At 39.4% G+C, this 14793-nt stretch overlaps 1 protein-coding gene across 1 annotated transcript in view; it reads right to left on the bottom strand.

The window, feature by feature from the left end:
- Positions 1-14793, bottom strand: part of LOC150048610 (aldehyde oxidase 3-like) — an 83371-nt gene that overhangs the window by 19818 nt on the left and 48760 nt on the right. Inside the window, 6 exon segments of the mRNA XM_090354574.1 lie at positions 4609-4661; positions 5781-5855; positions 7208-7336; positions 8111-8206; positions 13156-13383; positions 14049-14240. Of these exon segments, the coding sequence (XP_090210700.1) occupies positions 4609-4661; positions 5781-5855; positions 7208-7336; positions 8111-8206; positions 13156-13383; positions 14049-14240 (773 nt within the window).

Raw genomic sequence — 14793 nt, 5'->3', positions numbered from 1 at the left:
CCCTCCCTCCCTCCCTCCCTCACTTCCTTCCTTCCTTCCTTCCTTCCTTCCTTCCTTCCTTCCTTCCTTCCTTCCTTCCTTCCTTCCTCTTTTCCTCTCACTCTCTCTTTTGTGGCTTAAACAACAGAAATTTATTTTCTCACAACTCCGAGTAACAAAAACCAAGATCAAGGTGCCAACAGGTTGTTCTAAATTGGGTCTCTGTCTTCTCACAGACAACCTTCTGTCTCTGTCCTCTCATAGTTTTTTCTTTGTGCTTATTTACACCTGTTATTTTTTTCCTGTTCATATGAGGACACTAGTCCTGTTGAATTAAGGATCACCTATATGATCTCAGTTAAGCTTCAGTATCTTTTAGAGTCTCTGTCTAAATACAGTTATATTTAGGGCTATGCCTTCAAACCATGAATTTTGGATAGGCATAATTAAATCCACAATATATTGTAAACAAGATGCTAAAACTAAAATCTTGATGGAACACAGATCATATACATTTATAAGTATATGTATTTACATATGTATGAATATATGTATACAGATATTTGTGAGTGTATGTGTGTATACAAAGATATATTATGTTATATATGTGAATAATACAGATTATACTATTTTTTTACTCTGTTAAAAATTTAACTCATGGGACAGTCATGTTTAACATTCTTGTGATCTGTTGTTCCAAAATATGAATGCTGATTATATTTTAGATAAGTTTTAGCTTCTTTCCCAAGAATACACCTGGACATAATCTGGCTTTCTGTCATAGCTGGCATTGCAGACTACATCCCTACTACTTCTGTTGAGACAGAGTATCATGACTTTTCTGGCCTAGAACCACAGTCTTTCCACTTTCAGCTTCCCATGAACTAGAATGGTGGGCATGAGTGGAACTGTGCCTGGGTATCAACTGAGAAAGAGTCTTGCAAACTTTTCTTCCTGGGCTGGTTTTGAATGGCACTCCTCCTATTCTCAGCTTCCAAGTAGCCAGGATGATAGCTATGAACCAATGGTTCCAGAACTGCAGTAATTATTATTATTATTATTATTATTATTATTATTATTATTATTATTATTATGCAAGTCCTGAGACTTGAACTCAGGGCCTGGGCACTATCCTTGGGCTTTCTCAAGGCTAGTGCTCTACCACTTGAGCCACAGCACCACTTGTAGCCTTTTCTGTGTTTGTGGTATACTGAGGAATTGAACCCAGGATTTCATGCATGCTAGGCAAGCATTCTACCACTAGGTCATGCTCCTGGCTTTGGAATAATAAGAGGATTTTGGCAGTTCCTACCCAAACTAATCAGAAATAAAACCATTGATGATCCTGGAATATACATTGTTTAGCAATACCAGCAATACAGAAGTTTAAGATATTTTAATTGCATATGTAAGAAACAGTTTAGTGGGAGATACCTTGTCACTTGAACAAGGGCACTGCAATAAAGGGCAATCCAAAGGTAGCTGTTGAGGGAGAGGATTAAGAAGTGAGGGGCTGAATACATAGAAAAAACAATTCAAACTTTGGTTACTAAGTATGGTGAGAAAAGGAAGCAGAATAATGAAACCATAGCTCAAGGCAAGAGGTGAGAGAGGGCCTTTGTGTGCTGTTGTTCTTTGAGTAAGTTGAGCATATTTATAAGGGGAAGTTAATAAATTAGGGGAAATACACAGAAAGACAGACTAGATGAAGAAGTTAAGGCAGTCTTGGGAGATACTGGAAAATAGAAGACTAGACTGACTATGAGGCAATGAAAAGGTCCATGTAAAAGGAAGTAAGGGTTCCGTAGTGAGGTACAGGTGGGAAGGAAATGGCAATGTAGAAAAACAGAGCACGAGGGGAGAAAAAAGATGGGGTAGGCTTTTGTTTCCTTATAGGCTCATTGCTATTTTGTCAGCTTCCAGAGTAATGAGACATAATGAACATTCATTAAATATTAAGGAAGTAGATAGAACATGGAAACAAGTATTTGTATTAGTGAGAGAAATCAAGACCTGGGTTTTAATGCTTTCTCCTAAATTTACTTCAGGATTTCAAATAATTGCTTTCTCCTAAATTTGCTTTGAGATTTCAAATAGTTGCTTGGTTCCATTGATTTTGGTATTTTCTTCAATAGAATAAAGAAAGCCATCACGGAAGGAAGAGAATCAAGGAAAGCAAATGGAATGAATTATAAAACATCTTTAATGAGCTGTCTTACTCTCTGCTCCTGAGCCCTCCCTTCTCTAGTTGAGTTCCTTCTCTCTTAATAATTTTTCTGCCCCTTTCTAACCTTTGAAACCATCCTCTTCTCTGGTAAGGAAACTATGGAAACATTACATGCTACATTATAATATTTGCTCCTTGAAGAAGCAACTTTAAAGCTAATCTGCACCAATTTAAAAACTTCTATAGTTCATCTAATGCAGTATGCATCTGAAATGTTAGAAATTATAATGCTCTTACACAGTTGTAAGTTTATTGTTATTATTATTACTATTACTACTATTACTGTTATTATTTTCACAGATCGGGTACAGCTCTTTTACTCTCAGTCTCTGTTTCAATGACACTAGCTTAAAACTAGGCAAGTCATCTCAGGGGACCTTGATAGTTGTGGTAAAAAGTATCTTTCCCTTATCCTTGAACCTGAGCCTTATCCTGGCTGGGTTGCAATTCCAGCCACTGAGCCTGTTTTATAAGTCTTTTCCAGTCACTAGTCTTGCTTCCTATCTCCCATGGCCTTTTAAGTTCCAAGTCTCTCCTTCTTTTGTTACTAGCTGCCAGTGCCATGGCCACCTGTCTCCCTAGAATTCCATTCCTACATGACAGGATGGCTTTCCAATTTCTCCTTCTGGGAGAGATTTCACTTTTCTTGGTGAAAAAGAAGCTCAGAACATTGGGTCTGGCACTGGATAAATCATATGGCCTTAACTCTAAGGCTACAGATCCCTTTGGGGGCTCTGTCTGATCTTACTGTTGCCAAACGGGCCCCAAGGTGCATTATTTCCCTTTTTTCTTATGCAGGATAGAAGACTCTTGGTTGATTTTTCATGGCCCAACTGAACAAAGCTATACTGTCCATATAAAACTTGGATAGATGATAGAGGAAACGCAAAGGTCAACAAAAGGAGATTATTTCACAGTCCTCATTTAGATCTTCAATTGTTGGGACAGTGTATGGATGTTTTACTTTCTACCTCTTGGTCTCCTTCTTTGTAATGATTTCCATTCTTTATACTCATCCACCTATTAGTATCTTGGTCTTCCATGGTCTTGACATGTCAAATTGTTGGAAACTGGGTCCTCTTAGTTGCAGTTACCTAAATTTACATTCTTTCTCTGAACAATTGGCATTGGGGATGGTCTCTTGATACCTCAAGATCTGCCCTACCTCAGATGCGAATTGTGTCTCTGTAGATATCATCCACATACAATACTACCCTCCCTGAGAGAAGAGCTGGGCCTGTGTATTCTTTTTTTTGATATTACAACATTTTTTTAAAAAGTTTTTAGTAACACTGAGTTTTTACATCATATTTCAAATGTCATGTTCTACAGTCCAGTATTCCAGAAAAAAATCTCTATATGCAATCATTGGCACATAAATTAAAGAACAAAATTCTAATTAAAGTGAGTCTTTATCATAGATGCATACCAATATATATATCAATATGTGTCTATAGAATATAAATCTCATCATAGACTTATATGTCCACAAAGATATATTTATATCTCCAAATTCATGTCAGTGACCTGGGTTCCTGAGTATTCAGTCCTCGCTCTTGTATTGTTTGGATCTAATACCCATATATCAAGGAGACCATGGGCCATTTGTTCCTTTGGTCTTGGCTTATCTCACTCAACATGGTTTGCTTTCATTCCATCCACTTCCCAGCCAATGCCATTATTATTTTTTTTTTTTTTGCCAGTCCTGGGCTTGAGCTCAGGGCTTGAGCACCATCCTTGGACTTTCTCAAGGATAGAGCTCTACCACTTGAGGTTCAGCACCACTTCCGGCTTTTTTTCTATGTATGTGGTACCAAGGAATTGAACCCGGGTCTTCAAGCATGCTAGGCAAGCACTTTAACCACTAGGCCAAACTCCCAGCCCCAATGCCATTATTTTATGTTGTTTGGTGGCTATGTAGAATTCTGCTGACCTGTGTATTATTATGTGGTAAGAACAGAGTTTGTTTTTACTTCATTTGTAAAATCTCCCTGTTGCTTTTGGACAAATTCCCTTCTTCTGATGTACTTTGCTTAATTCCTCATGCTATTTGTTTGGACTATCATCTCTGGCTTACCTAACAGCTCTCACAGCAAAGCATCTATTTGTCCATAGAAGAGAGTTGTAATTAGATTCAATGCATATAAAAATGGAACAACATAACAAGGGTAGAGACGGAAGGGAGGGATAAAGGGGAGAATGATGGAAGGGTGATGTATTGCACATGTACCAAGTTATAGATCTACCTTCCTGTCATGACATAATATCTCTCTCTTCCAATAAAATAAAATATGTAATCATAGACTTAATGTTGAAACTATAAACAACCAAGCACATCTTTCCAAAGATCCTTGCCTGTTCTTAGAGCAAATAACTTTAGGCCAACATCAGACACTTCTTACCTAAAATATCCAGTGGCAGGGAGACTAATACTTTGAGTAAAAGCTTCATTGACCTGTAAAAGAAGAATAATATTCAAGGAGAAATATACAACTGGACAAAAAGAAGAAAAACACAGGGAAATAGCTACTTTGGGCTGTCATTCTCTTACTTATTATTGGGAATACGATTTTGATGAGTGGCTTGTCACTAGTGGGTTCCGATACATGCTTGTGAAGTCTGACTGCCTTCTCTGACTCCCCCTGAGGAGATAGTGCTTGGGTGGATCGATTTACAGAACAAATGGAGAGGAAAGTAAACAAATGTCTATGGCAGAACTCTAAATTCTGGTCTTCAAGCAAAATCTGACAGATGATCTCCATCTTCCTTTCCCCAAGCCCTGGGAAGTGGGCTGGTGCTGGAGCTCTAGCTATGGTCAGAGCCATGAGAGGAGGTTAGTTGACTGGATCAATGAAGTAACACTATCCTTTTGCTCCATCCATCACTGCTCTCTGTGGGTTTCCCATGAAACTTCAGAATCACTTTCTGACAGCATGAATGAAGTACTCACAGAGCTTTGAAGAACTTCTGCTCCCATAATTTCGTATCTGGGTCATGACCATTTATGTACCCTTTATTCTGAAAGAAAAGCAACAACTAACCCTGAAGAATTCTTATTTGTTTTTATTTCCTAGGAACGCCTGAAATATACATATCAAATTAGTATTTGGAGCCTTCAGTGAAGGTGCTTTGTTCAAAACTTGATCCAATATTGAAGCAAGAACTCCTCTTACATGTCTTGCTTTTTATCCTGTTCACATTGCTAGAAGTGAACTAGATGGCACAGACTCGACCTTCCTTAGCAAGAAATCAGCTATAGGTGCATTTACCTAAGAATAGCATTCTCAGGTAAACCAGAGGTTTCTGTCAAAGAAGATCTGGTTTCGAGATGCATTGTGGATCTACTCACAGTGTTACCTGGGAACTTTATGGAAATGCAGCATCTGTGGCCTACCTCAAACCTACCAAATCAGAATTTGAGGTTTAATAAGATGCCCAGGTGAACAGTCTATTCCTTAAGACACTGTCCAGAGCTGGGCGAGAAGGAGGAGGCCACCAAGGATGCACCACACCAAGTCCTTGCTTCCACCAGTGGTTCTGGAGAGTTCGGTAGGCTTCTGCCACACCTACTCACCCACTCTTCCCAGGTACCATTAGGGTTCTGGCAGATGATGGGTTCCAGGCATTTCCTGAGGGTCTGACAGGCATTCTGTAAGTCAGACATGACATAGAGCAGTAGAGAATTAGAAGATGAGGACAAACAAATATCACTTTCTTACTCTGTATCAGTCATCATGCTCCCCTTCTCCATACTCAGATATCTCCCATCTGGTTTGTGTCCATGTCTGGACGAGTGTCAGGCTCTGATGTCCCCTGTGGAAGTAGTACCAAGGGTACCAAGTGCTGAGTGGCCACATGAGAAGGTGAGACAACAAACCAAGGGAACCCACAATCTCTGTCCTGGGTAGAGAATGCAAGAGCTGTTCCAAGATCAGGCACTGAAAAAGGCAGGCTGGTGTAGAGAAATGTGGAGTTTTGAGTTGGACATCCGTGGGATCAAATAAGGCTGCTTCTTCTCACTATTTGAGTGACTGTTTCTTCCCATACCTTAGAAATTTCGTTTGTGATCTGAAGATACTAGCACTAGGTGAGCACGACCTCTAATTTTCTCATGCCAACCCCACCAACACTTGCCATCTTTGTGTTAACAGCAAAACCTTTCTTTGCTTTCCAAAGTGTCTTAATTTGACTAAAAATAAAACCTACCCGGAAAGGTTGTTTTGTGTATCAAACAAATAGCCATGACCCTCACTGTTCTCTGTTACTTTACTCTGGAAGTACTCATTAAAGTCGTGTGGAAGAAAAGTCTGGAGCCTAAATTGCTACAGAGCCTTTAAGTAATGCTTGTCATTGGTATCAAGTTCAGCTAATCAAACTAAGGAAATCTGTCTCCTTTCAAAGTAGGCATTGCATTTGCCCTTTTCCAGAGGGCACTCTCTTGGCTAATGAAGACCTCTGCCCTCCACAGATGCCAGTGGTTCATGCCTGTGGTCATAGCTACTCAGGAGTCTGAGGTCTGAGGATCACAGTTTGAAGCCAGCCTGGGCAGAAAAAAAATCCATGTTAACTCTTATCTCCAATTAGCCAACAAAAAGTCAGAAGTAGAGCTATGGCTCATGAGGCAGAGGGCCGATCTTGACTGATAAAGCTAGGGGACAGCACTCAAGCCATAAATTCAAGCCCCAGGACTAGCACACCACTCCCTCCACCGCACCCCACGCCCACAAAAGCTGGCTTGCCAAGAAGGCAGTCTATCTTCATTGTATGTAAGGAGGTCTTTTATGTAAAGACCTGTCTCTTTGTCTTACTCTTGGAAAGTAGCATGGCAGGGCTATACAAATGGATATAGAAATACTAGGACATGGGGTTTTACCCTGTTCTTTCCAAAACTCATGAAAAAGCAGCAAGAGTCATCTTCCACATTGGAGAAGTTATTTCCCAGGGCTCATTGGGAAAAGGGTTTGGGGATACACAGAAGGCAAGGCGCTTGTGAATCAATACCTGCACGGCCTTTCCATTGACATCTGCCCCAGTCGAGGCCGCTGTGGCGATTGTGTTGGGTACCATCATGGAGTTCATCTCACCCAGGTGTATGTACGACATCGGGATCTGTAACTCACGGCTGGCCACCTGCCCAGGAAAACAGACAGACAGATGAACTGGTCCCGGATGAAACTGGGGCAACAATGTAAGCCTACTAAGTTTGTTCTATTTTATAAAATGATAAGGAGATTTCATCCTCTGTAGTTTGGATAGGCGTAGTCAAGTCAAATTTGTAAAGAATCTAAAATTTCCTTAAAACATTTCTCTACTCTAAACCTCTCAAGTGTTAGGGGTTAGGACAATATTCCTTGATGCCACGTGGCAGGGTTTGGAGAAAGTTTTCTCTAGGAGGGAAACCATGCAAAGACAAAGCATATATCTGCCATCTTTTCATCACCTACAGAGAGGCCTGATGGATGGATGGCTTTGGTCCATCGCTGAGAGGAAGGACCCAGATTTATCACAGGTGCCTGTTCTACAGAGTCAGTATGAGAAAGTGGGTTCCTTGATGGAAAAGGAAATGGCACCAAGAAGTATGAATTCCTTGTGTTGATTACATACAGTAATTATCTGAGAACACTGGCTTCCTGCAACTGAGCTTCAGAGCTTGTGAGAAATCCTAACCATTGCACTGAAGACACAGGAGCCACTCACTGATCTCTTGGGAAGCCAAGTTTTGGTGAAACCTCTCACTAAATAGGGACAGAAAAGCCTTCTTCTTGAGTCCCAGCTGGCTCATTTCCATGTCATTCAGAACAGGCAACATTGTGGGTATCTGATCATTGAATCACAAAGCCCAGGGTCTGGATGTTTTCTATAGTCTAGTTTTAGCTAATGGTAAAATTGAACAATCTCTTTTACCTGTATGATTTTGGTGTTAATACCTTGTCCCAATTCGATTCCACCATGAGCAACTAATACAGACCCATCTGTGTAGATGTGAACCAGAGCCGCAGCCTGAAAATAAAACCAGAAATTGGTTACCCTGCCATGTGGACTTGACTTTTATTTTGTTTTTAGTGATATTGGAGGTAGAAACCATGACTTTATACATCCTTAGTCCTATATTTGAATGTTTAATAATAGCAGTGGCAAATGAAGTAGCCCAAACTCCTAAAATAAAGCCACAGTTTCACTATTATGGAATAAATGGAAAGAAATGCAAAGAACTAGGTCAACCTAGAAAACACTGGTTTGCTGGATGGTGAACTTTCTTGACCATCACTTGTCATTTGGAGATTGACAGTCTATCTCATTGAATAATTTCTCTTTGCTTCTTTTTTTTACATCTGGGGAGTAAAATGGCATGCAGAGACCTATAGATTAAAATACAAAAATAATACAAAGAATAGAAAGCAAAATCTCACATTTCCACAGTTTCATTGGTGGTATACTATGTTGGTATAAGAAAAACTGATAAGTATTCATGTAAGTCCACAGTCAGTTACTACAATTCTTAACTCAACGATTACTAAAAAATGTTTTGGTAACCTTATTTCATTCAATGTAGTAAGGTACATAATTTTAAAAACCTGACTTAGTTGGATGTCAGTGGCTTTACATCTGTAATCCTAGCTACTCAGGAGGCTGAGAGCTGAGGATCCAACCTGGGCAGGAAAGTCTATCTCCAATTAACTACCAAAAAGCTGGAAGCAAAGCTATGATTCATATTGGAGTGCATTAGGCTTGAGCAAAACAATTCAGGATCAGTACCCAGGTCTTGTGTTCAAGCCCCGGGACAGGCATGGGCATGTACATACACACACACACACACACACACACACACACACACACTCATGCACACATCTGACTTAGTGATTCAGGTATAGTGATGGTTGTCTACCATCCTACTGTTCAGATGATATGGAGTTGAGACTAGCTTGGGACACATAGCAAGATTTTTTGTCTCAAAGAAAACCAAACAAAATCTCAGTTTGAGCAATTATATACTTCACAGAAGATATATTACTGTACTCAAATATGGTATGTTGCTGGACACTGCCAGAATTATATGTAAAAAATCGCGTACAGTGCACGGTCTTTACATTTGGTCTCAGAGGTTCCAAAGGAGGGATAATAAACATGTAAGTCTGCCCAGTTAAGAAATCACTCAGAAAGCTACAATAGAAGGAGTGACTGTTCTTCCTGTAGGCTAGGAATATTGAACATTTCTTTATGTATTGATTGGCTCCTTGTACTTCTTTCTCTGAAGAGTATTTATTTAGCTTCTTCGTTCACTTGTTAGTTGGGTTATTGAATTTTTGAAAGCTTCAGGTTTTGAACTCATTGTATATTTTGGCCCTTGTTAGCTGTATAGCAAACTTTGACCATTCTGAAAGCTACCTTTTTAGTTAAATGACTCCATCTGTGGCTGAACAGAAGCTTTTTAGCTTGTTTCGGTTCTATTGATCAATTCTCTCTACTTTGTTGTGCACCTGGAATTCTATTCAGGAAGATTTTTCTTATGCCAATAAGTTCCAATGTTTGATCTTTTCTGTGGTAGTTTCCAGGTTTCAAATCTTACATACAATCTTTGATTCGCTTTGAATTGATATTAGTAGATGGTGAGAGACAGGCATTCAATCCAGTTTTAGTCCTTTACATAGAGATATACAGTTTTCCCAGCACTATTTGTTGAAGAGACTATTTTTTCCCAACATATATTTTTAGCTACCTAGTCCAAAAAAATCAAATGGTTAGATATGTGAGTTCATTTCTTGGTTGTCAAGTCAGTTCCATTGGTCTTTGGGGCTGGGTTTCCCCCTCCCCCAATTCCAAGCTGCTTTTGTTACTATGGATCTATAGTATAGTTTGAAAACTGTAATTGTAATTCCTTGATATTTTTGGCATAGAATTGCTTTGGCTCTTTGGGGCCTTTTGTGCTTCCATATGCATTTGAGGACTGATTTCTCATCTCTGTGAACAATGATATTGGGATTTTGATGAGCATTGTATTGAATTTGAAGACTGCTTTTTGGCAATGTGGCCAATTTTATGACAGTAATTGGTATGATAATAAGCATATAGTATAGATAATCATAAAGCAATAAATCTATTTCCCTCCCTCTCTCCCTCCCTCCCTTTTCTTTCATTGCCTCTAACTGAGTTTAAACTCAGAGCTTTTTGCATGATTAGGATGTTTGGCTGGCAGTCTACCACTTGAGCTACATGCTTCCTCCAACCCCCCTTGCCCCATGCCCCAGTCTGGCTTATATCTGGTGTCTTCAGAGGTGGAGTTTGTATGAGTTTTGCACTAAGGTTAGCTTTAACCCGTGGTTTTGTGGCTCTCAGCCTCCTGAGTAATAAGAATGATAGGTATGCTCCATCAGCCCTTGGTGCAATAAGGTTATATTCATTGAGAAAAAGTATCAGAAAAAATGCATTGTAACAATATTCTCTGAAAGGAGGTACACAAGCAATCAACTGTGTGTGGTTAGGGATAAATGATGTTTGGCATTCCCTTATGGGTGATCTGTAGTGTCACAGTTTCCTAAACTAGGCAATGTAAACATTTGGACATTGACTCTAGAAATCCCTAATTAAGATATAGACTTTATCAGGCCATTACCATTTGTGACCTCAGCTCAGCTGCTAGAAAGAGCAGAGAAGTAGAATAGTTTAAGGATGCTAGGGGCTGGAGAAGAGGATCAGGAGAAAGGTTGTTAGGAATGTTCTGGAAGCAGGATATATCAGAATTAAGCGACTTGGACATTATATGAATACATATATAGGTATTATATGTATCAAATTAATATAAATTTCAATTTGAAAAAGGTAAACCAATTTTCCTTGATCATCATGGTTACTTCTAATAGCAATTTCTGGTGTATTTAATCACCTGAAAGAAACTTGTTTACAAAAAAATGTTTCCAAATCACCCTTTGGCAAAGTGCGAATAGAGCAATAGAATTGCTGAAGGTGACACATGGCCCAGCTGGCCGGCCACTAATGCACTCTCTCCCAGAGTCCATGGGAAGTGGTGGCTACAAGCAATTGGAGGACCTCAACATGTTCTTGGCTCCTAGACAAAGAGCCCAGGACCGATCAGTGTAGCAATCTTACATACTTCCATCTATTTGACTTCTAATGTAATCCTACAAAACTCAATGCTTGTAAAATATTATTTTTTAAATCCCACTAAGAATATTGTAACAGGTACTCTGGACCTGCTTTGATTTATGTTCTTTTTGAAAAGTACCCTCCTCTGGGCCTGCAGATGTCCAGAGGAAAACTAAAAGCAGGGCAAAAGTTTGGCATCCCTGCTTCTATTTTCCATGGGCCTTCTTCGTTCTGAGTCTCTCTCCTGTATTTACAGTGAAATCCAGGAAGGCCAGGCCTAACTGATAACATCTTGTGAGCACAGTTGAAACTTCACCCCAGCAACAATGACTTTCCTATTCACCTTGCTTCCCATGGGTGATGGCTGCAATAATGAATTGATAACTATGAGGCAAGCCCCAATTTGCTGGATCTGTTTAAGAGTTACGTATGCCTCTCACCCTTTGCCCCAATGTTATCTAAATTTAAAGCTCATAGCTGTTCCTGGTCACCCAATAAATGTCCTCTTCTGCTCTTTACTACTACTAGTCTCTTTATTTGGTGTACTGTGGCCAGACCTGACCTGTGGAATCCTGGAATTGGGTCTCTGACTCCTGCTTACAATACTTCCTAGTGATCTGTCTTTGCCCAAACTCGGTGGCACTGATTTTGAAAGACTTACTAACTTCTGGTTATTTCTATAGCCCAAAGGTGAAATATTTGGAAAATTTACACACACTAATAAGGAATCATGGCAGATATGTTGGCTTTTTCTGTGTATAATACTCAGTGATTCCTTTGTTTGTTTTGGAAAACCATATAGACCTAATGTTTTGTCTTTGAACTTGCAGAAAAATTTTAAGGACTTTATAAAGAAAGACTCAACATTCACAGAAATTCTTCTACTTCTTAATCATGTAAACAATGTATTCAGCCATCTATTATTCACTCATCCATCCATCCATTCAGCCATCCATGAACTCATCCTTTCTTCTTTCTTGCTTTGCCCATATCTGTGACTTGTGTTAGGCTCGGCAGTAAGTGGATGGCCATCTTGTTAGGACTCCTGAATGAGTAATCAATAATTTCAGCATGGTGTCACCATAAGAATTAAGAATCAAGTTAGTACAGGGCAAGCATAGGGCAGACATTGTGAGTCAGAAATTGCTTCTAGAAGTAATGTTCAAGGGTTACATAAAAGCATAACAAATAGCAAATGAGGTTTAAGGAAGTCTTCAAACCATCTATGAATTAGAACTGTGGTATCTGCCTTGTAGACATTGATTTTACAATGATCTTTCTGTCCCACTATGCTCAGAACCTTTGTTGAAGGCTACTCAGTCCCATGAAGAGATTGCACAAGCAAACCAGCACATGTGCAAATACACATCTGATACAGAAACTCTACCCAACACTCAAACTGTCCAGAGTTCAAGCCAAATGAAGAGCCACCCAATGACTCCACCTGAAATGATTGCCTTTAGGATGAGGAGTTGTTAAGCAAGGCGATCTTGTGCATTTACCCAGCTCATACAGTGAGAAACCTCAGTTTTGAGTCTTTAATTTCCACTTCCTGCAGGAGCTATTTCTCCCTACTTTATCCTGTTATACTAAAATAAATCTTTAGTAACACTTTTTACCTCATGAGACTCTCCTTTTTGTGAGATCCCTTGCAATGATTTTCGTATGTGGGTCTGAAAGACTTGTGATCTTGAACAGAGACTGAGAAGCTGAGGGAAATGTTTATCCAGCATCAGTACCACAAGCTCTAGAGTTCCCAAGGAATCTCTAAAAATGACTACAACTGGCAGCCCTTGCATTATAAGCTTTTGAAGTTTTCCAAACTTTGAAGCATTTCTAGAAATTACCTGATAATAAAATGTCTTTGGGTATCCAACTGAGAATTTCATGGGGATAATGGAAATTCCTCTCTTCTTCCAAAAATTCTGTTGGTTAAATTCCTCTACAGCTTTTCTTCTGCTTGAGTATGAAGACTTTTCCATACATTTGTCCCGGCATTTTATCAGATTCTTCGGATCAAATTCTTGCTTGTGAATTGTTTTATCAATTGTTTTGTACATGTTTAACTCTCTAACCTGGTAGATTACAGACAACAAACATTACAACAAAATTTATAGTGAGTGAAGTCAGTGTAAAATAAGCCACTAAGACACAGTGCCTACTTGTGGAATTGAGGAGAGAGAGAGAGAGAGAGAGAGAGAGAGAGAGAGAGAGAGAGAGAGAGAGAGAGAGAGAGAGAGAGAGAGAGAGAGAGAGAGAGAGAGAGGGAGGGAGGGAGAGAATGTGAGTCAGGAGCTAGTAGCTCACATCTAATATTAGCTACTCAGAAGGCTGAGATCAGAGGATGCTGGTTTGAAGGCAGCCCCAGGAAGAAAAGTCCTTGATATTCTATTTCAATTAACCAGAAAAAATGCCAGACTGGAGATGCGTGGCTGAAGCTGTAGAGATGTGTCTGTGAGCAAGTACCCTGATTGCTCAAAAACCTGAGTTCAGTTCCAGCACAACAAAGAAAGGAAAGAAAGAAAGAAAGAGGAAGGGAAGGAAGGAAGAAAGAAAAAAAGGGAAAGGAAGGGAAAGAAAGAGAAAGGAAGGGGACGGGAAGGAAGAGAAGGGGATGGGAGAGGAGAGAAGAGAAGAGCAGAGAGGAGAAAAGAAGACAAGAGAAGAGTAGAGAAGAGGAGTAGAGAGAAACGTGCTCCTATCTGTTCAAATACTATTTTTGATTATCAGTTCCTGTTACCATCTCTGGTGGCAAGTGGCATTTAGATGCTACCGCTGTCATCCAAGTCTCTGTTACAAATGCTCCTTGTGGAAAACCAAACCCTCGAAAAGCGGTATTGGATGGTAAATTGGTTTTGCAAGCTCGGCCTCGCACTCGCAGGTTTGGGATCTTATAAGCATTTTCCAGTTTGAGCAAGGCATATTCTATGACCTGAAAAGTGTTCCAACATAAAGAGTACATTTGCATAATGAAGTAAGTACATATGGATCAAATTGTTCCTCCAGATGAAAGAAATGTCAGCCCTATATGCATATTATTTCTCAATGTAATTCTTAGCACCAAGATTATGAAGAATCTCAGTGTTTCTTGGCTATCTACTTGAGTGACCATCTACTTCACTTTAAAGTTAATGAATTCTAATTACACATACATGGACCCATAATCATATGAATAAATAAAAGACTTTTTTGAGGGCTGAGGGTACAGTACTTGGCATATATGAGTCTAACACAAAAAGGAAAACAAAAACATTCCTGTAATTTATGTTTTGCATCTAGTAGAAATGGAAACTGCTTTAAATTTTTTGATACCCTAAGATGTTATGAGGAGTATGTATAATGACACTATTGCATTTTCTCTTTAGTTTGAAACCTTCAACTTCTTTAATATTTCATGAGGTCCATTTTTTTCTCCCTAAATACTTAAAACATAAAATCTCAGCAAAGCCCAAAGTTTCTGATAATGATCTGACAAAATTCTAGAT

Source organism: Megascapheus bottae, chromosome 21, assembly GCF_031878675.1.
Source record: "Megascapheus bottae isolate mThoBot1 chromosome 21, mThoBot2.hap1, whole genome shotgun sequence".
Taxonomy (NCBI): domain Eukaryota; kingdom Metazoa; phylum Chordata; class Mammalia; order Rodentia; family Geomyidae; genus Megascapheus; species Megascapheus bottae.
The sequence above is the reverse complement of the archived record's forward strand: the minus strand, read 5'-3'. Positions and strand labels throughout refer to the sequence as shown.